General features: G+C 35.8%; 1 protein-coding gene across 15 annotated transcripts in view; it reads left to right on the forward strand.

Moving 5' to 3' along the window:
- The window catches only part of MPDZ (multiple PDZ domain crumbs cell polarity complex component), a 101,505-nt gene that overhangs the window by 21,139 nt on the left and 58,472 nt on the right, over positions 1 to 21,894 (forward strand). For 11 of the 15 annotated variants that reach the window (XM_088054058.1, XM_088054059.1, XM_088054062.1 and 8 more), the window contains 11 exons: positions 3,552 to 3,773; positions 4,724 to 4,863; positions 6,864 to 7,077; positions 8,456 to 8,584; positions 9,838 to 10,041; positions 12,710 to 12,824; positions 15,175 to 15,263; positions 16,902 to 17,097; positions 18,356 to 18,454; positions 20,447 to 20,523; positions 21,232 to 21,378. In XM_088054058.1, the coding sequence (XP_087910184.1) occupies positions 3,552 to 3,773; positions 4,724 to 4,863; positions 6,864 to 7,077; positions 8,456 to 8,584; positions 9,838 to 10,041; positions 12,710 to 12,824; positions 15,175 to 15,263; positions 16,902 to 17,097; positions 18,356 to 18,454; positions 20,447 to 20,523; positions 21,232 to 21,378 (1,632 nt within the window). The remainder of the gene's footprint in view (positions 1 to 3,551; positions 3,774 to 4,723; positions 4,864 to 6,863; positions 7,078 to 8,455; positions 8,585 to 9,837; positions 10,042 to 12,709; positions 12,825 to 15,174; positions 15,264 to 16,901; positions 17,098 to 18,355; positions 18,455 to 20,446; positions 20,524 to 21,231; positions 21,379 to 21,894) is intronic. The other 4 variants (XM_088054060.1, XM_088054063.1, XM_005522675.3 and 1 more) reach the window with 2 other exon arrangements.

Below are 21,894 nucleotides of genomic sequence, written 5' to 3' on the forward strand. Positions count from 1 at the left end.
CTTTTGCTTTGAAAGGCAGAAGAAATGGGAGAAGTCATGCCCCAGCTCACAAAAGTATGGAGAAAGAATGAAGTAAACAGAGAAAGTGATCACTATATTGCCAGTTTGAACAGGACTTGGTCAGTGAAAACACAATGTAAAAACATGAGAATGTGCAAATTCTCTACCAGGAAGAAAACCATAATTCCCTAAGGACATTGCCTTATCTTTTTTGAAGAAGTCCTTCAAACTTGAGTACAGAAAAGCATGGTGATACTGGGCAGATGTTCAGGTGGAAGTTAAAGTAGGCATTATAGCTACTCTGCTCCTAGAACATGGCAAACAGTGCAATGACCTGCCTAAAGCAATCAAACCACTGTTCAGTAGTACTAGAACACCCTTAAGTCATAGTACAAGATTGAGTGGTACAAGAAGTATTTTGGATTCAGATTAGGCATGTAATACTATCCATAAGGGAAATGTGTCATACTCTAACACCTTTTATTTTTGATGGGTAGTTCCATTTTTTTCTTTGGTGATTATGCATACAGAAAGTCTTTTATTAGTATTAGAGAAAAAAAGTACCATAATGCAAACATACTGTGAACAGTAATATATATTCTACTATAATAGTAGAATAACATTCATGCTATTCTAAAACTGCCATAATTTTAATAACTGTAGCTTGACGTCAGTTTTTGTGCATGACTTTTCTAGTGCAACTTGCTCCCTACACATTTGTGTGTAAAGAAGTGTTACATGAAAGTTACATGGGAGACGTAGGCTTTTTATGCAGAGAGAGGTTCCACAAACTGGGATTGTCTCTGCGTTAGCAGTCTGAAACACTGTGTGGTGACATGGAATAAATTTAATGCAATGGATTCAGTCAGTTTCTGTAATATAAAATTCTGTTTCTCTCCTTTTTTGCCTGCATGGCTCATTCTTTGTAAATTAAAAAGTGTTCTAGCTTTCTGTACATGGTCTCAAATTTTGCTTTTAGCGTTATTATAGAATTTTCCTTCTTTTGTCTTTTTTTTGTCTTAGAAAATGACTACTCAAAGTGGGGAGTTCACACACAGTTAGGTTTTATGAGACTATCAGTAATACCAATGATACCAAGTAATACCCTTCTGCCACCCTGAAACATGAAACGTCCAGAAACTCCTACCACAGTAGAAGACCCCCCAGGGCAGAATAATACAGTTAGAATGGTGGTAAATGAAATTGGAGGCATTTAATGTATTTTTCTTGAGGTGTAATCATACTGATTGATGTCATTACCATGCTCAGCTGCTGAGCCCGGCTCACTTAGTTTGAAGTTACCACTCCAAAAGCTCCATCAAAGTAGTTTAGTGAGCTCTCACTGATTGACATTGGATAAAATTGGTAGGTTTTACTTGTACTATTCTGTTCTTTGTTTAGGCTAACTTTGCCTGGCTTTGCCAGAGCAGGTGATTAATTCCCTAGGGACTGCTTTGACCAAGAGTGCTCTGAGGATGGTAACCTTCGGCAGAAAGGGTAGCTCAGTGCTGTTTTCTGCAACAAGCACTGCAATTTAGAAAATGAGCTTGAATTTATGACTTACTAACATTTGTGACATCATACCTATATACTGTGGTCTTTTGGTGCTCATGAAACCTAGTTCAGGTATGCATCTCATATTCTCAGGCTGCTTTATATTGCTTGTAGAAATGTAAAAATATTTTTAGTATAACCAGTTAAGAATGGTTAATTGAATAATGTTAGGTACTCCTGGGGTTAATGATTTCACCAATGACCATTTTTTGTGAGAAGAAGCAGAACAGGCTCTATAAGAAGATTTGAAGGTGGAGGAGAATAAGAAATAAAATACATAATTGAGCAAATTCAGTTTTAGAGTTTCGAAATGGACAATATTATTGAAGGTAGAAGTGAATTAACCTGTTATATGACCTTATGCAGGTAAGAAACACAAGCATGTCACAGACCTTACTAGTTTCAAATCCGTTTATATAATGTAAGGGGGGGTCTTATATTCTCAGAAGGGCAGAATTCGATTATGTCTCTGGGTGTTGTTCTATGAAATGAACTGTGAAACAAAGCTTGTCTACCTGTGCCTTACAAGCTTGCCAACACAAATGTATGTGGTTAAAGAAAGTGCATATGTGCAGATTTTAGGTGTTGCAATTTGTTTGAAACATAACCCAAATGATTCCTCACAAGTACAGATTAAGAACATTATCAATGTGATATAAAAATCACTGAGTTCCAAACATCCAAATTTTCTTCTTTACAGTTTTTTTTTATGTCAGAACAGGCTTAGAAATGCTGTTGAGAACTCTTTTTTTCTAATGCTGCCTTGTGGTATTTTTTCTTTAACTTGAGGACCTCCCAGCCACATAAGTTGTTCAACAAATTATGTTTGTTTTATTGCATTTTCCTAAAACACTCAGATGAGATGGAATTCTATGATGGAGAACAATATTGACCTTCTAATAACTGGACTGTTGGAGGACTGATGTGATAAACCAAATAGATAAAACATGCTTGAACAATTGAGACTGATGGAGTAGACATTTTAGAATATATCTACTGTTTTGAAATTTTTATTGGTACTTGAAGTTTCAAATGTGACTTTAAGGAAGGGGAGCCTTAGGTTTCTGTATTGTGATGCAGAATGTTAGAAAGTGTGCATTGTAAAAAAAGGAAAAGTGTTTGAAATTGCAATATAATAGTGTACCAGGCAAGTGGGAAGCAAATTTGTCTGGAGTAAAGCAGTACCAATTGACAGTCAGCAGGCAAGGGAGACAGAAGGTAAATTAAGGTTTCTGCTTTACCTGAGCTTTATATGGCCAGCAGCCATTCATTAGATAGATCGGCACAGATCTGCTTGAAAAGAGGTGATCTGTTGTGGCTGTGCAAAACAGAGGATTTTCTTACTTTCTTTTCTGTTCTAAGAAAAGTGGATTGTAAAGTCTGGCTGTGTAAGCGTATTCAGATCAGCCTAGTGGTTTTAGACTTGTTCAGTAATCTTGTATTTAATCCTAGCTCATGCAGATAGTCACATTGCGTGCTGTAGAACACAGTTAGGCGGAAACCATAACCAGTGAAATTCTCTGTGTAGCTGTGAGATTTACTTATTTTTTTCAATATGTGCATACTTTTCTTTTTATTGTAAAATAACTGATAACATTTTTTTTCGTTTTGGTTGGTTTTTTTATTTCTTTGCTTTTTGTGTTTTTTTTTTTTCCTTAATTACTTGTACTGTAGAAAAAAATTGTTCTTTTTTACCTCTAACATAGTGATGGAATACTTCAAGATGCTGTGGTGATGGGAAAAGTGAATTTTAGACAGAGTATGGAAAATAATTCTGGGTTGTTTTAATCAATTTATTTAGTGTTTTATACTTGTAGTTCACAGTTTTACATTGGGTATAAATATTGAAGGTTAACTTTCTTCTTAAAATGTCTGTTTAAAATTGCAGATTGGAATTTCAGGTACTTACAATGATCAGCTGGCATATGATAATGTTCTTACCTAATGAGAAGTTTTCTGTTGTGTCTATAACTCCATGTTCCTTCAATCTTTTACAGGTAAATATTACACCTTCCATACATTCCAGTGGTGAATTCCCTCAGCTTCTCCATCATGGTGTGAACATGGGGTCCTTGCCGCTTAATGAGTCATATTTGTTGGCTCAGCAGAATGGTAGCCCAGCTGATGTGTTAGAGGCATCAATGAGATCCATTACTCCTCAGATTAATGGGAAATTTTCTAGTGATGACTTTGAGCAGCTGATCAGAAACATGTCCCAGGTAACCCTGTCATACAGTAACCACAAAATATGCATTACTGATTATATGAAGACTAAGATATATTTATATTTAAAAGCAATTGAATTACTACACAAACTACAATTCCACTTACTGTATAAAATAAAAGTAACCTTTCAATTTGAGAAACAATTAGTAAATGAGGAGGCAGTTGAAAAACTAGCCCTGACATAGTCACTCATGAGCTGCTGTTCCTTAGTTGGCCATTGTCTGTGTATTATAGATCAGTATGCCATTATTTTTCCATGCTTGTTGTAGAGCTACTACTCTATGCATGAGGGAGATGCTTTGTTAGAGCATGCTTTTGTATGCATAATTAATGAAAGCTAGTCCTATGACTTTCTTGGAAATAAAATGGAATGACCTTGCTGTGCACTGTTCTGTAATTTTACTGCTTTCCTGTAGTAGGCAGAAATGGTGCACGAGTCCCTTCAGTGGTTGTAGCTGGGAATGCCCAGGCATATATTCTAGGATATATCTATTTAATCTGTAATAGAGCAGGGTAGGAGAAGTCTAATGGTATCAGGAGAGCCTTTTTGCATAATCCAACTTTTTTTCTATCTTTCTGAAATTCATCCTTTTTCTGGATTTGCTTGAAAGTTGTCCTGTGCCCTCTAAAATAGATATACATCCTACTTCAGTCACTACTAAACCAAAACTCCGTATATTTAACTTTTGTATCCTGATTTCCTCTTCTAGGCTGTAATAATATTTATTTCTCAAATATTTTCTGTATGATAGCAAGAAATTGGAAATGAGCAACTATGTTTCATTTAGTAGCTTGTATAGTCTTGTCCAGCTATAGTTGTCATTACAAATTAATTTCCAAGTTGTTTGCCACATTTATTATTACTGCTTTTCAACATTTTTAACCTTTGTTCATTTTAAACCTTTTAACATTTGTACCCTTTTTTTTAACTTCTGCTGAACAGGGTCGTCTGGTTGAGACAATTGACCTTATTAAACCTCTAAGTGGTGGTCTGGGCTTCAGTGTTGTGGGACTCAAGAGTGAAAACAGGGGAGAACTAGGAATATTTGTGCAAGAAATCCAGGAGGGAAGTGTGGCACACAGGTAATATTACTACTGAATATTTTACTATACCAAGTGTTAATGTGACTCAGTAACACAGTTGTGTTACTGCTGTTATTTTTGTGGTACAAGGGCATGTTTCTCTCTTCATATTCTGAGTGTCATTGCAGATGTAAAATTGCTTGCCATCATTTATATAATGTTGGAACAGGCATCGTATGAACTGTTCTTAATTCATAGAAACTACAAATGACATTTCCCTTGGGTTTTTAAATAGGAAAAAAGAGGAAGCTACTGTTCTGTGTCACGTCTTTTAAAACTGAAATACATATTTTGTCATTGTTCAATGCACTGAAGAACTATTTGTTGCAAAAAAGTCAGCTGTATCTAGCAGTCTTATTTATTAGGTTGAATTCTATTGAGCAGCTGTGGAAACAAGATTTGAAGTCAAGCAAGTCTTGATCTAAAGTCAGGGATATTCACAGAAATACTCAGCTGGTATTACATAAGTTTAGCAATAATAATAGCTTGCTGAAAATATGCTTTAGACTTACACTTGGATTCCTCAGGTAATGTTGAGAAAAGTGCCCGAGGGAGCGCACAAACTCAGTGGTAAATGGCTGCAGCAGTGTTTCACTGCAGGCTGGTAAGGTGTGTCACTACTCAGGACCCTGGCCCAAGCTGCTTTGTGAAGTACTCCATATGTTGTATGGAGAGACTGAGTCACATTGGTGCTGTTTCACACTGTGTTTTAGGGAGCTATTTTTGGATTATTTGTGATCTGAACACTGTAAGTCTAATAAGAACATGAGCAAAAGAGACAAGAACATGATATACAGAGTAAATTGTAGTTAACCACTTAGAAAATGTGGCATGATTTATATCTCTACAACATCAGAGAATTTCCCTTTCTGTGCCTAATTTCCACTTTCTGTTTTCATTTGGTTTTGGTTTGGTTTGGTTTAGGTGAGTTTTGTTTTGTTTCTTTTCTGTTTGTTTGTTTCCTTCCCATTTGACACTTACTGCTTGGAGATGAGACCTATCTACTGAATCAGGCCCTGCCTGATTTACTGTCAAGAAAAAGAACATTCAGCAACTGTTTCAGAGCTTATAAATGAGAAAGACTCTGGCAGTATTAAGTCTTTGAGAGCACTCTGAAAAACAGTTCAAATTCACAAATGAAATACTATAAGTTGAAGCTAAACTCTTTTCCTGAGTGTTCTACCTGGGTTTCTACAGTGTAGGTGCTTACAAAGGCTGCTGTAATAGAGATCCTTGCTGCTCTTTGTTATCTAAGCATTGTCACTTTGGGATGCAAAGAAATGGTGGAGAAAAGAGAGGGTAATTCAACTGCGTAGACTTCATACACTTGCTTTGGAGCAGATCTGAGGAAGGACTCAGTATGTAATTTTACAGTAACGTTTCCTTTGTCAGAAAGTGAAGAGCTTTTTTTAATTTGTTCAGGGCTTTTTTCCCCATTGTATAAAAGGGGAAAATCGTCTATTTTACGATTTTTGTTTGATTTCTTTATTTCTTTGTCCTCTTTTTTATTTATTATTTATATTTCAGCAAAACAAAATTTGTTTCCGTAACATATTGGTGAAAGTGTGTTCCACCCCATGGTTTGATGAATATTCAGAATGATTGTATTGAACAAAGCGGAGCACTTAGTCTGTAAAGCAAGAGGCTCAAATTCAAGGATAAACATAAATTCCCAGGCTGTGGTTGGGAGCAACTGAGATTAATATGCTTAGTCTCGCATGGGGGTTCAGGGAAAAAAACACTGGATAGGGGGTAGCAGCCAGGGGAAAATAGCAGTGGAATTAGCTTCAAAGGGAGGGATCACCAGGATGCCACAATAGCTCCTTTCAGCAAGACTGCAGGGGGGAATTAAAAAAGGAGGAGGGGGTGGGGAATAGAGACCAGGTTATTAAAAATCCTGGAAAGTTGTCAAAATATTGGTCTTTCAGTGGCAATGTTTCCTTGATTTTTCTTATTTGTTTATTTTGTTATCTCTCTTCCCGTTTACACCTATGTGACAGAGATGGAAAGCTGAAGGAAGCAGATCAAATCCTTGCTATTAATGGACAAGCCCTTGATCAGACAATTACACATCAACAGGCTATCAGCATTTTGCAGAAAGCAAAAGATAATGTCCAGCTAGTTGTCGCTAGAGGCACTTTTCCTCAGCTCATCAGTCCTGTGGTTTCCCGGTCTCCATCTGCTGCTAGCACTGTTTCAGCCCATTCTAACCCGGTGAGTACAGCCCAAACATCTGTGTATTCAGTTCTGGACATGCATGTACTTACTGCATATACTCTTTTGAGTAATTTTTTTTGTAACTCGTATGTACGTTTCTTCACAGTTCTTGAGGTTTTTCTTCAATTTATCTTCATTGTACCTTTCCCCTACAAAGAGTAGAAGATATTCAGGCTTGCTGGGGAAAAAATCTTCATCTTGGATGCATTCCTTGCTCCCATCTGCCAAATTATCTGTATCCACAAGTGCAAATACAGCATGTTTACCTTACTTGATGAAGGTTTATTTTGAAGTTGCAGTAAACAGGATTGTTTTTTCTTTGCCTTTTGCTTCAGCAAACAATTTCTTGAGGCATTGTAATCTGATCTGCATCACCAGCTGGATGGGTACTTTTGTGTTTGTTTCTCTGTTGTCTGTTAGTGTGGGAGCTCCAGTAAAGTTAAAAGATGTACTTAAGGAGTCCCCAAAAAGCAGCTCTACTACAATTCCTTTCTTATGAGAGCTTTTGCACTTCTAGGTGTAGACAACACAGTTCATAAAGATGGTGATATTAACTGTAATTTCTCTTCCCCTTATCTTACTCATGTAATGACTGCGATGAAACAGCCTATATTTGGTTTATGGAGGTTTTACTGTTGAGTCATCTATAGCCCTTCTTTAAGGGAATCAACCACCAGAAATATAGAGAGCAATCAGTCTCCAAAAAGGAACTGTTTTAGAGGTTTTTTAAGCATTAGCATAAAATCTTTACTGAAGGAATGTCAGAATTATTCCTTTTATCTGTGTGCAGGCATGCAGCTGACTAACCTGACTTCTCCTGCCAGCACATAGGAGAGGCTTGCTCTCTTCCACTATTGCTGTGACAAACTTCTTGGGTTTCCTTTCAGCCTTAAAAATACTGAATTGGGATTTTGCTTTCTACTGTGCTTTGATATAATGGCTGATGCGAACATGTACTTATCTGAAAATTTTAATTTCCAGTCTTGTGTGGTTTTCTAGCAGCAGTATTTACTGACTGGAAAGGGGCATGAAGGTGGGCAGCCCTAGGCTGCTGCCTAAATTCATTTGACAAGTCCTTGAAAAGTCTGACCCATTACCCCACTCTGGTTTGTACCAGAGAAGTACTTAGAATTAGCAATTTTCTGATTAAATATTACGTAATATCACACCTAATAGTAATTGTTAAAGAGGTACTGTATGTCTATCTTCCTCCAATTACATTATTAAAAACATAAGAAATAAGAGAAAATAACTTGAAAATTCTTATTCATATATTAGTAGTTTGACTTGATAATCTTAAAGGTCTTTTTACACCTGAACAGTTCTATGATTCTATGTTTTTAATAATTTGCAAGCTTATATTTTTTCCTTTTAGGTTCACTGGCAGCATGTGGAGACCATAGAGCTGGTGAATGATGGCTCAGGTCTGGGATTTGGGATAGTGGGAGGAAAGTCAACTGGAGTGATTGTTAAAACCATCCTTCCAGGAGGGGTGGCTGATCAGGTAAATTCAACCTACTTCTCTCTTACTGTTCACTAAGGTGTGAAGTTACTCTTTACTTTTATTAGCAGACCAAATAGTGGTAGCTTTAATCGGAATAAAACTGAAAAGTTAAATAGTGATTGCTGAAATTTTTCCTCTCTGTGTTTAAACATGTGTTTAGTGCAGAAGTCTCTGCATTTGGATGTTCAAGATGGATTAGGCTCTAAATCACATTTTCAAATCTGTAACATTTTATATGTTTTGTGCATTTAGAGGATTAATTCTTTCATGAGTGTACTGGTTGTAATCAGGGGTGATGAGGACTCCAAAGATTGACTTGCTGTGTCTAAAAGCTAAGAGCATCTGCTTTTCTCTGCTGAGTTTACTGAAGCTTGAAGCAAGTATGTGGCTTCACGTCTGCTCCAAGACACAAGCTCTGCTCTTGCCTGAAGGGTTCATGTGAATTGAATTTGGTATCACAGCTCATTTCAAGCTAGTTCATTGGACAGGTACCTAGGGCTGCATTAATGATGGTCAAGGGTTGAATAGACACAGAGACTGGTCAGTCTTCCTACAATAGCAGTAGTAGCCTGATAACAGGGCCTGGAGGTGAATGGACAGAATTTACTGCTGTCCTCTTTTCCATGAACACGTAGATCCTTTTACAAACCTGTCTCTGTAACACTCATCATGTGGCCTAAATTAATGTGAAGCTTTTTTATTAATTAAAGGTAAATCAGTAAGAGATTAAACCAGTGTAAAGCAATTTAGATAGCTGGATCACAGGAAGAGAGAAATTAATTTCATTTTGAAGTCATGGTTAATCCTGTTACTACTACTACTGCTAGTTTTTTAGTATCAATGCAAAGCTAATTATCTGTTTTGTTGTTTGTATGTATGTGTTTTTATGTAAGTTTGATTATATGTTTGTATCTGTTTTTTGGAAATGTGCTTGAAAATGAAACCCAAAGTTCTGCAATCTACATGTAGTAGTTAAATACCAGAAGGAGTAACCATAGCTAAACACATTCTTTTCTCTGTGCTTGGGTGACATCTTTAAAAAGGATGTCCTGGATATTTCTGGGGAAATTCCTAGAAAAAGTCATGTGCCATTGGTCAACCTTCTTTTCTTCTCCATGTTATTAAGATATTGACTTGCTATCCAAAAAATGTTACCTGATTCATATGTCTTAGAAGTGACTAAAGCTATGTGTTTTTTTTCTAATTGTGTGGTACATGGGACAAATGCCATTTTTTCATTATTTTTCCATCAGCATGGAAGATTGTGTAGTGGAGATCACATCTTGAAAATTGGTGATACAGACCTAGCTGGAATGAGCAGTGAGCAGGTGGCACAAGTTCTAAGGCAGTGTGGAAATAGAGTGAAACTGGTAATTGCAAGAGGTCCTGTTGAGGAGTCACTTCTACCAGCAGTTCCTCCAGGTACACCAGTGCCCACCTCTACACCAGAGAAACAGGTAAGCAACAGTGAACATATGTAACTCATTGCAAACTTCTTTTCTTTTTAACTGCTATTTGAATGTCTTCTGTGTTTAGGTTCTCAAAAGCTAGAATTTTCTTTCCCAGTAGCACTATTCTCATCTGACAGTCTGGGAGAATTTGAATCTAATGAGTCCATGGTTAATCTGATTAACAACTTGTTCTGGGTTACTTATAAGGGTATGTTATTACATTGGGAAACCTGAAACAATGCAGTCTTTCCTTCAGGACAGAACTATGACTAATGACTCTTCAGCATTTCTCTCTCTGCCTGCCCTTTTTCTTTCCATATAATTTCATCTGCTCATCAGAACTTTTCTCCCTGCACCAGCACACAGATGCTAATAGTTTCCTACATCACCTGTCATTGCTCATTTGCTAGATGTTTTCTAAAAAAAGTAAGCCAGCTGCTGCCCTTACCCCCTGCTGATGATCGAACTTTGTATTGTTACTTCTCTATAAATGTCAGCCACTTAAAAAATGCTGTAAATATTATCATGACTTGTCAACTCAAGATCTCTATAAAGCAGATAATTTGCATTTTTGTAACAGTCTGGTTTCATGGGAATCAGAATCAATACTGTTTTGCCACATGTGGCTATGACTAGGTACATTTAAATGTTAATATATGAAGTAAATTAATGAGAGAAGAAAAGGTTTGGTTTTGAGCCTACCCCTAGGTAGAATTTTTTGGTTTACTTTTTCCTGTTGTTTTTCTAGACATTTTCTTCATTTGCAATGTAGATTTGAGACAAGTCACATCAGAAGAGAAAAAGTCTTTGCCATTTATGCATGATTGTTATGTAACAATTTATGATGGTGATACCATCATTTTGTCTCTGTCCATTGTAGTGATATCTGTGAAAACCTAACATATATTCATCCCCTGTTTAGTGGCTATAAAGCAAAGAAAGCTAAGCTTAACACAGATGCTTCTGAGCATTGAAGACGAGAGATAGACTAGTACTTTTGTGTCTTTACAGCACTCAGAGATGTAAAACCTTTCTGCATTTTAGATAAAGGGATTGATGTTTAGCCCTAGTATTGCTTGTCTGAAATGCATCTCTCAAAATAAAAGCTGAATTTGATAATTTTATATGTGTGTATTTCTGCAGTATTTGCCTTTTTGAGGTTATGTGATGCAATGTTAAAGGATGTATCTGCAGCTACAGAATATATATGATTTCTAGTACTTACAAAATAGCTCAAAGCAGCAAAGGGGTGCAGTTTAAGGTTTTTGCCACCTTCCCAATTTCCATACTTCTCAATACCTCTTTCCTGGTGCTTCTCCCCTGGCAGGAGGCAGGCTATTTTTAGACTGGTCCTGCCTACACAAAGTCACATTCTTGGAAGGAGCACCCTGTTAACAGTCATGTAAAACTCATTGATTTGGGTCTGAAGTGAAGATGATGATTCAAACAGTTAAATTTTTTTGTTTCTTCCTATCTGATACAGTGTGGATGGATGCCCTTAAACTTCATGATGCTTTTAAAACTAGACCATGGCTATGCAAAATGGCAGTTCTTGTCATGTTACCTGCAGATGCCTATTCTGTAAAAATTCATGAGGCTATAGGAATTGGATCTTTTTTTAGTGGCATTACCTGTAGCCAAAATAATCCTGTATTTTCAATCAGAGGGATGATTAATATATTAAACATTTATTTTTCTTGTGTTTAATTTGGTTGTCTGGTGGAGTTGCTTGGATAAAGAGATACTTTATCAGAGCTCAAGTCTGATTCTCTTCTGGCAAGTAGCATGATAGCTCTCTTGATGTCTTTTCTGGCACATACTTACCTATTTAAACTGGGTTTAGTTAGTATCTGCCTGGTTGCCGTATTGGCTCTTAAAAAAAAAAATAGTCTCCATTGGCATGCAGAAGGGACAGAATAAAAACTTTTAATACAAACACCTTATTGTTAAAATAGGATTTTAATATGTGTTCCACTTTCATTAATAACAAGTAATTAAACAGCGCCAAAATCTGTTGTTCCTGAAATTCTGAGAGTTATAGCAGGTGTTAATGAAGATTGTAATTACTTAGCTAGCTGGAAGTATAATTGCTATGTACTAAAACAAAATTTTTAAGCATTTCAAGAGCAAGAAATATAATTACCTAAGTGATAGCTTTTAGCATATTTTAAGCTTGCAAGTTTTAAAAGGATACCTGTAGTTAATAAGCAGAAATTTAGACTTAGAAATTTAGAAATAGAATAAAAAATACAATTTGGGGGTTCTTTTTCTTGTTTTTGATAACACACCAATCTAAAGTTAGTTCTGAGGGAGTTCCAGAAAGGCAGCAAGCTAAATATTCATATATATATATATATATATATATATATATATATGAATATAACTTACTGTAGACAAATTTCATTGTTCAATTTGTACAACTTTCACCAGTCATTTTGGTCTTTAAATAATGATTTGATATGTTAGAGTAGTGGGGTGAAGACATGACCTGCCCTGCATTTGTTTACCATGAGGAATGCTAACTGTTTCTTGCTTCTCTGATGACAGGAACAGACGCAAATTTCATGCTTCCTTTTTTGTGTTTGTATCTAATTTTATGTGTCACTGACATTAAAGAATGTTGTGAATCTTTAAAAAAGGAAAGCTTCATTTCTAATCCCCCTTTTCTTTTTAGGATGATGCTTCTGTTGATAGCTGTGAAGATGGGGAGAAATTCAATGTTGAACTCACTAAAAACAACCAGGGTTTAGGAATAACTATTGCAGGTTACATTGGAGACAAGACATCAGGTAATTGTTGATTCCTGCACTTTATTATGCAGTCTATTGCATACTATAGTATATATGCATCAAAGACTTAATCTTGGTATATCTTCTCTTAAAAAAATCCTTAACCATATAAAATCTATTTGAAATTTGTAAAGAAAAAAGTAATTGGTTTCCTTTTATAAGAAGGATTTTCAGAATAAAAGCAATTGATATTATTATAAAATCCTACCTCAGTATTTTTAAATCAGTTTTTATCTTCTCTTTTGGCTAAACTTGTGTTTACGTGTTTTTGAAAATAAGTGGCAAAATAGGTTGAGCCCTTTTTCTTAGAAGTAGCCTTCTTACAAGGCAACACAATAGCATTCTAAGTAGTCTTAAGAGATTGTTATTAATTTTTAAACAATGTGTGTAATGCTGCTAGCACATCATGACTTCTTTAATGACTTCTGGATGTAATAAATGTTTCTTCACCTGTGGGCTGTGGCAGACAGTAAATAAGATTGTTTAAATAAATAAATGCAGAAATGTTAATGGACAGTTGCTTATTTTTACTTTGTAATTTCCACTACATTTTTCATAAGAATAATTCAGAACTCTGTTAGGCCTCTTTAGGGGAAATTTGGCAAATTGAATATTGCAAGGAAGGGATCTCTCTTGAATGTGTCATAAAGCTTCTCAAAGAGCTGTTTGTTTGACTTGTATCCACGTGTATGTTGTTCAAAAAATGATAGATAGATAGATAGATAGATACTTTCCATGTTTTTGGCAGTTTACAGCTATTAATTTTTGTATGAGAAAAAACTGGACTTCCAGGACCAGACAGGCACAGTTTGTGCAAGTCCACTTTTAAGCAGCTTCCAGTTGAATCTTCAAAATTATGATGTAGAACATGTATAAATCTGAGAGCATATTTTAACTGATTTAGTGTTTGGGTATCACTAGTCTTCAGTTTGAAATTACTGTGCTGCTTGTAACTATGTTAGAGAATATTCTTGCATCAGGAACTAATTAGGTAACTCAGTTTTGTGACATAACAGTTATAGAACAACTTTCCTGTCAAAGAAGCAGCAATAAAACTACTGGACAACAAATATCATGCTTTGAAGTTAGGGGGACCAGCTATTTAATTATGCACAAAACCTGGGCAAATAAAAAAAAAAAAAACAAGTTCACCCTTCTTCCCTCCCCTAAAGAAATAATATCTATATGGAGAGAGAGAGAGATATAGATATATAGATATAGGAAAAGAGGGACTTTTTGATGTGGTGACTGGAATATATATGTAATCTTATTTTTCCTAAGCTGAATTGAGTCATTAACCCTCCTTCCTCGCAATTTTTGTCATATTGAGGGCCAGTACAAAGTTAGCTTGAAATCTTCAAAGCCTGTGATAGCTTTCAAAATGCATTATGTAGTGGATTATCTTCACATTAAACATATTCATTTAACAGAGTGAGAACATTTGTTGAGAGAAAGGAGATGCATTTAAGATTTCTGATACCAGTGTTACAGGCCTGAGACCATCAGAGTTATTTCATGCCAGTTTATTCTATTATTTTCCTGATTTCATGTAAGCTGTACAAAATGTGCATGTAGGAACTCCATATATTTTCACTTTATTGAGCTGTTGAATTTATTTCAAAGGCAAGTGTGTTTTTCCTGAAATGTTTTTTTAGTAAAATATCCTTCTGTAGGTGTTTCCTCTATATTTCCTTCTGATTCAAAAATAGTGACTAGTAACTAGTTAGTAACTGTTTCTGTTTGATGGGAGGTTGTTTTGTTTAATTTAGTTTTTTTGTTGGGGTTTTTAAAACTTTGTTACCTTTTTATCAAATTGTGAATACTGCAGTTAAAAACTGGTTAAAACGTAAGTTGTGGTTTTTAAGTTCGCTTATCATTTTCTCAATTTAGCAATCCAAACGTGGATTTTCTTAAGTTGTTATTAAGTACATAGACAATTCAGAAATTACCAGATTAGTGTACTCAAGATGAATTTTCTGTCCAGATCTGGCAAAAGTCAGAGCTATGTTTTTGTCTATGTTGGTTTCAACATTTAGATTAAAGTAAGTTAGAATATTTCTTGTTTTTCATCAAGAATTGTGAATTTGGCATTTTAAGGTTTTGAATGAAATTGATCCAAAGCAAGCAGACATTAATCTGGCTCATTCTTTAAGATGATAATAATAGGTACATTTTTCTTAAATTTTTTCTTTCTTTATGATTATCTTTATTATTATCTTACTTAGAGATTGTGTTGTTTTGGTTTTTGGTTGGTTTTTTTTTTCCCTGCTTTGACTGGTGCCTTTACTTGCATTGCAAATAGTTTCTTAAGAAATCAGTTAAATTAATTTTCCCGTTTTTTTCATCCCAGAACCTTCTGGTATCTTTGTGAAAAGCATTACAAAAGGCAGTGCTGTTGAACATGACGGCAGAATCCATGTGGGAGATCAAATTATAGTTGTAAGTAAACACAGGAAGAAGGGAGATTGCTTGTCTACAAGACTGCTTCTTATGTTGTGAAGAAATGCTCCTGTAGTACTAAAATACCTGGGATCAGTGTTGCAGTTCTCAGTCCTTTTCTGACAGAGTATCTCATCACATGCTTTTTTGATTATGCTACCAGCACATAACTTATATTTCTTAAAAAAAACCTGTATTGTATGTGAGAGTATATCATTATATATCTGTGGGAGGTTAGTAAGTGTGAAATTTCAAAATTTGATTCAAATCGGGTAACTGTTTTCAAAATTATTTTAAAAATGTGTCAATAAGATTTTAGGTATTCAGAGAAAGAAGACCATAGTTTCATCCATAAACTGTTGGTTTGTGTTGGAAATCAGATCCTGAATGCAGGGAGCGCATTTTTGTGTCGCTCATAGATCTGTCCTTGCATTTGTGTGAAGATAGCACTAAGAACAGCTTATGGTCTCTCTCCAGAGTGCCTGCATGTTTGTTTGTGGAAGTATATGTCTCGCTTTTAATGATTTACATTGTGAGTACAAACAGCTTAAACAGATTTTTCCAGTTTTCTTTTTCTACTGCAGATGCAGAAGGAGAAAATTATTTGGGTGATCTCAGACACAGAAGAATAAAAAATATTTTTAAAATATGGTTTAAGTGTGGAGGAAAAATTAAATAGCCCTATCTGATTTTTAGTTACTTTAGATCTAGGATAATTTCATAGAAGGACAACAAATGACTGAGGGTCCAGGGGATTCAGTCTTCATTTAGGAGGACTTGAAATAATGAAGTATGTGTTTTGTGTAGATAGGCAGAAACAAATACAGGAGTCAAAGAGCATAGTATTGTAAGAAGTATTTGAGAAATTTAAGGCACTGTGGGGTAGATGGAGGAATAATAGGATATTATGGAGTTTGGAGGGAGAAGAAGAATAATATGTGGTGGGTGCTAGGGATAATGGGATAGAATTGAGAAATGCCGAAGTTTTGAATTTCAGAAAAAAAAATAAGTTAATGAGATAATCAAGTATTTTCAAACAGAAGAGAACAAAATTTTATTGTTTAAACTATTAAAAGGATGAACCAGCAATAACATCTGATTGTTTACAAAAGTGTTGTGTTTGGAAATTGGACTTCACAGTGTTCATTAGTTGACTTCTCTGTATCTAAGTTTACTTGACCTCAGAATGACTGCATGCTGTAGGTCTTTCTGCCACAGTGGATTGATGTGCCTCTCCTTAACTCTACTCTCTCTAGAACCCTTAGCCATGGCTGTGTTGGGTTATTCACCCAGTATATTCTCCTCAGAGTTAGAGATGGCTGAAGTGGTTGAGCAGACAGGCTGCACAATATGGCCTTCACAGCACATGTTGTATCCTCTCCCACGTTGCAGAGCAAATCTGCCTGGCCGCACTATGGTGGGCACTCCTCCCCTCTTTGCTGTGGTGTTGGTTGTCACCTAGCTCTGGAGTACTCCAGCGGGAGCGCCTAGCATATCCAATTACATAAAGTTATACAGGTTTTGTTCTTGCCCCTCCACTTGATTTTTGCTTAGGCTAACAGATATGAGAACTCACTGCCTTGTTTTGCCCTGAGCTTTTTCTCTCTGGGTGAACTGAAAAGCTGCTTAATCCTGCAGGTGGATGGAACAAATCTTCAGGGTTTTACTAACCAGCAAGCAGTTGACGTTTTGCGGCACACAGGACAAACGGTTCGGCTCACTTTGATCAGAAGAGGTCTTAAGCAGGAAAATCGTATTCCACCCCAGGAGGACTTAAGTGCTCCTGTTGAAAAAGACTTACTATTCCAAACAATGGATGGTACCACAGCCAAAGGTAATTAAAACTGGCTTTGCTGTAAAGCTGGCTTGAAACATTTTTCTTCTCAAATGCAAACTGGAAATAAAATGGGCCTGATTCATTTTGGATAGCTGTTACAAATGGCAGAGCTGCTGCACATGAGGGTGGAATTTCGTCTACTATGGTTTGATTAATCTTTTAGACACAGTGGTATTATCTGCTACATTTTCAAAGTGAGTGTTGAAAGTTCTTTCCTTCATTGCACTTCTGGCTGAATTGTTTCAAGACTTTGATCCTGCAAGTCTTTGAATGGTAAGAAGGTAGCAAATGTTTTATTCATGCTCAAGGATGAGAGCTGTATTCAAAAGCGAGCAGAGAAAGACCCTCCTTGATTGAGCATAATCAATCTCATCCCCTTTTACTCTTGCTTGTTACAAGCTACAGGTATGAGAGGAGTATTTAGGGGCTGATAGGGTGTTGACGATGCTTGTGTAAAATGCTCAGAAGCCAAAGACCAGAAGTAATTTTACTGCTGATGACATGAAATTAGTGCAGCTTTATCTTACATACTCTGCACATATTTAAGTATATGTGCCACATCTTGAAAATCAGTTTGAATGCTGGAAGTGCTAAACAGCTACTTGTGTTATAGTTTGATGTCAGTGACAGTATGTCACAAGTAATCAACGGAGGCCTAATCCCCATCTCACACAAGATTTTCAAAGAGCCAGTAGCATTTTACTGTATGTCATCCTCTTACTCCTGCCTTTAACAAGAAGCATAGACCAAGTGTTCAGAATGCTGTTTCTCCAGCCTATCGGTGTTCAAGACATCTGACAGGCAGCAACATACATATCAGAACTTGGTGGTTGGAGAGGTTTTCTATGTATGAAGAGTGTGCCAGGTATGCAGGTCTCCCAGGCTGAAGCATTTTTTGTTTTCAGCTTTCTGAATTGCATAAAGAGAGAAAAAAAAATTACACAAGAATGTTAAAGAATGTTAAATTTAGATGTATTTTCATTCAGTCACAGAAATGCAAGTAGTTTCTGCTGGGTTTCTTGTTATTCTTTTTTTTCATTGGAAACTCATTGGAGAAGGCAAAGCATTAGCAGAAGACAACATCTTTGAAATGGGATGTTTCTTCACCCATGCCAGATTCCATTTGCCAAATATGGGTACTCTGAAGTCCAGTGAAGGAGGGAGTTGGTGCCCCAGAGCAAACCTGTGAAACCTTGATGAGTATTATGACATATAAAATAGCTAAACGGCTGAAAAGACTTCTTCTATTTTTCAGATAACAATGAAACAGAACAGGGATCCCCATCACTGCCATGCAGTGCCAGTGTGGTAAATATTGGAGATGACATGAAACAACAGGAAACAGGTTCTCAAGGTTTAATATTTTATTCTGTGAAAATGCACTTCTGTGTGCTTATGCAAAGATCAGGTGTTTTGTGTGTCTTTCCATCTTCTGTGAGATCTGTAGCTGAGGTAGAACTAGAAAGTCAAAGTAATCATACATTTAATCATGTACTCTTAATCATAAGTGTTGTAGGAATAGGACTGCTGTATGTGTCTGAAAATAATTACATGCTGAAGATGTCGTATTAAGCAATCTGCTTTGGCTTCTTGTGCAACTCTCTCCTAGTCTAGTTTTGCATATCTGCTCTTTTCAGTCTAGTCTAAAAAAACAATTTTCCTTCCTATTGTCAATTATCTTTTCAGTTGTCTGCAGCTGCCCAGCTATACTTCCATGACTTCTACATCTTCTGATTAATTTCCTTTTCACAAATTCTTGAGGTTACATTTATTTCATTTAGTATTCTCTGATAACGTCTGAAATTCAGTAAATTCTGGTGCAGTGATATTCTCCAAATTTTCCCATACTTTTGCCAAAATTCCTTATTTCTATTTTTTTCCTACTTGATCTCCTAGAACACTGTTCAGCATTTCAGAAGTCCTGTGTGATGATACACTTTCCAGATTCAGACATAACTTGATGTGCCAACTTGATGTGTAACATTTTTATGCTCCCAGAGTAAAAGGGAGAATTGAAAAGTTCTGCAATATGTATGTTTTCATAACACATACTTTTTGATTTTCTTGGATAGCTGAAAGAATTTCTTTTAATGTCTTTTCTTCAGATACTGCTGTGTCCTGGCTTTGGGGAAAGTATTGTCCTATTTGAATACCATGCAACATCTGACTTTATACTTAGTAATGTCTCTGAGCAATAACTAGACTTGGAATACTGTCCGAGGCTCTTAGTCATTTTCAATTCTTACTAAAATCAGTGAGACTTGAGAACTTTGTAATGAAGATTCTTGTCTTTGCCTGTGATGAGAATTCAAATCTGAAGAGTTTATTTTGATACTTACTGTAGACACAGCCCAGACCATGAATATGTAGGATCCTTGCAAACCTGCTGTGTTTGCTGGCTGTTGTATCTAAATGCTGCTTTTTACTGGTTTCTGCCATAGAGACTAGACAATATGAATGAGGGAGAAATGAGCAGGAAGAAAGCATTTCTCTGATTTACAAACCTGCAAATAAACTTTCAATCAAATTAAGATTTGCCCGTTTGCTACCTAGCCTGTCACTGTATCACTGTACTTCTCCCCTTCCTTCCTTTCCAAGTTCATTGCTGTTCTTTAGCTAAAATTGTTTAGCTAAAATAATAAATTAAAATTGTATTTCATTGTATGTGGGCATATATGTGAGTCTAGGAGAAAAAAAAAAAGCAAAGAGCTTAGACTTCTTGCATTCTGTTACTGACCACTAGGGCTTGCAGTTTCAGAAAACTCTTTCACAGTTGTGCTCATGGTTTTAAAAATTTAAAAAAAAAAAAAAAATCTCCAGATTGTGTTTTTGGACATTCTCTGTGAAATACAGTGTCTGTCCAAAAGGATCAGTGTGCAGTTTACATTTTTAAGTATTTGGCCATCCCTCTGAATCATTCTGATCAGGGGGATCTGATCACGTGTAGTCTGATTTAACCACTACACATAGGGCTTGAATACAACCTTTTAATTTCCTTCTTGCCTGTTATCTTGAAACATTGCCAAAAATTGACTCAACTCTGAGATTAGTATGTATCCTTTCTTCCCAGACACATACACCAAACTATTTGACTGAACTTCATGTTTTTCAAAATACTTCAGTTAGTTTTGCGTGGTTGGAATCTTAATACTGCTTTGTGAGTTTTTGCTCTGGTAAACCCAAGCTTGGTGAGACTAAACATGCTAAGTTTTTAGTCATATTTAAGAGAATTCTGACATCATGGGAATGATTATGTCGTTGTGCATGTTCTATATACTTTATCAGTTATAGGAGCTGACTACGTTTTTTAATTCTTTGTCACAGTAATCTTAAATATAAATTTTAGATTTCCAGCTTAGTACAGAAGAAGCAGCTGCAAAGCTAAAATGGCAGAGGATTATGGGTTCGAATTATGAAATAGTGGTAGGTAAATTTTGTTTACTATGGTTAAATGTGCATCTATTTCATCTGTGCATCTATTATGTTGACAACATATAGATATAAATATGTTTGTGTTGGATTTGTTCCTTCATGTATGAAAATTACACATATGTAATTAGTATGTTAAGATTATTTTAATTATAGACTCTGAATATAGATGTGTATTTTTTTTATGAAAACCATAACAGACTTGTAAGATTATTCTGCCCATGACTATTGCTTCACCAATTTTCTTGCTTCAGGAGGATAAATGTGTAATAGTGAAAAAAATAAAACTTAATATTAACTTCAAAGCTCCCTTCATTAGCTAGAACTTAAAACTTCATTCTTCTTTTGCATACTGAATAAATAAGTTCATGTATAGAAATGTGAAATTATTTGTGTTTCATAGAACATATATGGTAGATACAGAAGAAAAGCAGTATCTCAGTTTAGAAGATACTGCAAAAATCACATGTCATAGATCTAGTGTCTGCAGATGTATTATTTGATATATAAGCAGTTCTCAGTTGTGAATTCGAAAGTGTAGTGTAACTAGCAAGTCAGTTTTTACCTGTCCCTATTACACATGATAGTACTTCTGGTTTCTGACTTCTGGAATTTTGACCTCATTGCATGTAAATTGAAATGGAAAGTAACAGATCTGTCTGTAAATATGACAAATGTAAAGATTTCTTCATCTTATTTTAGGTGGCTGTGGTTAACAAATTTAGTGAAAGCAGTGGGTTAGGGATAAGCCTTGAAGCTACAGTGGGTCATCATTTCATCAGATCTATCTTACCTGAAGGGCCAGTTGGACGAAGTGGCAAGCTATTCAGTGGAGATGAACTGCTGGAAGTAAGATGAAATACTATTTTATCTTAGTCTGCATTCAGTAAGGTTTTTGAGCAGTAAGTTTCTTCTCAGAGATTATGACCATGGGAGTGATATATACCTAACAGCATGCCTGTTAGTGGTTGAGTAATCACTTTATATGTACTTACATGTATTTATGTGAGTACATATGTTTACATACATTTCTCAGCTGGTAGCTGATTTTTTGATACAGTCCAAGGTCTCTGTCATGGTCAGCTGACAAGTAATCACCATGCAGCCACTTCCTTACCCATCCCATTCACCCCCAGCCTGGTGGGGTGAGGAGGAGAATCAGAAGTAAAACCTTATAAGTTGAGATAATGGCAGTTTAATAATTGTAGCAAATTAAATAATAATAATAATAATAATAATAATAATAATAATAATAATAATAATAATAATAATAGTAAAAATAGAAAGCAAGCCTCTCTAGTGATGCACAGTGCAAGTGTTCACCACCTGCTGACCAATGCCAGGCCCTGTCCCCAGGCCTTGATC

This window comes from Pseudopodoces humilis, chromosome 4 (genome assembly GCF_049639895.1).
Source record: "Pseudopodoces humilis isolate 2021_Gansu_Grassland_sample_001 chromosome 4, ASM4963989v1, whole genome shotgun sequence".
Classification (NCBI taxonomy): domain Eukaryota; kingdom Metazoa; phylum Chordata; class Aves; order Passeriformes; family Paridae; genus Pseudopodoces; species Pseudopodoces humilis.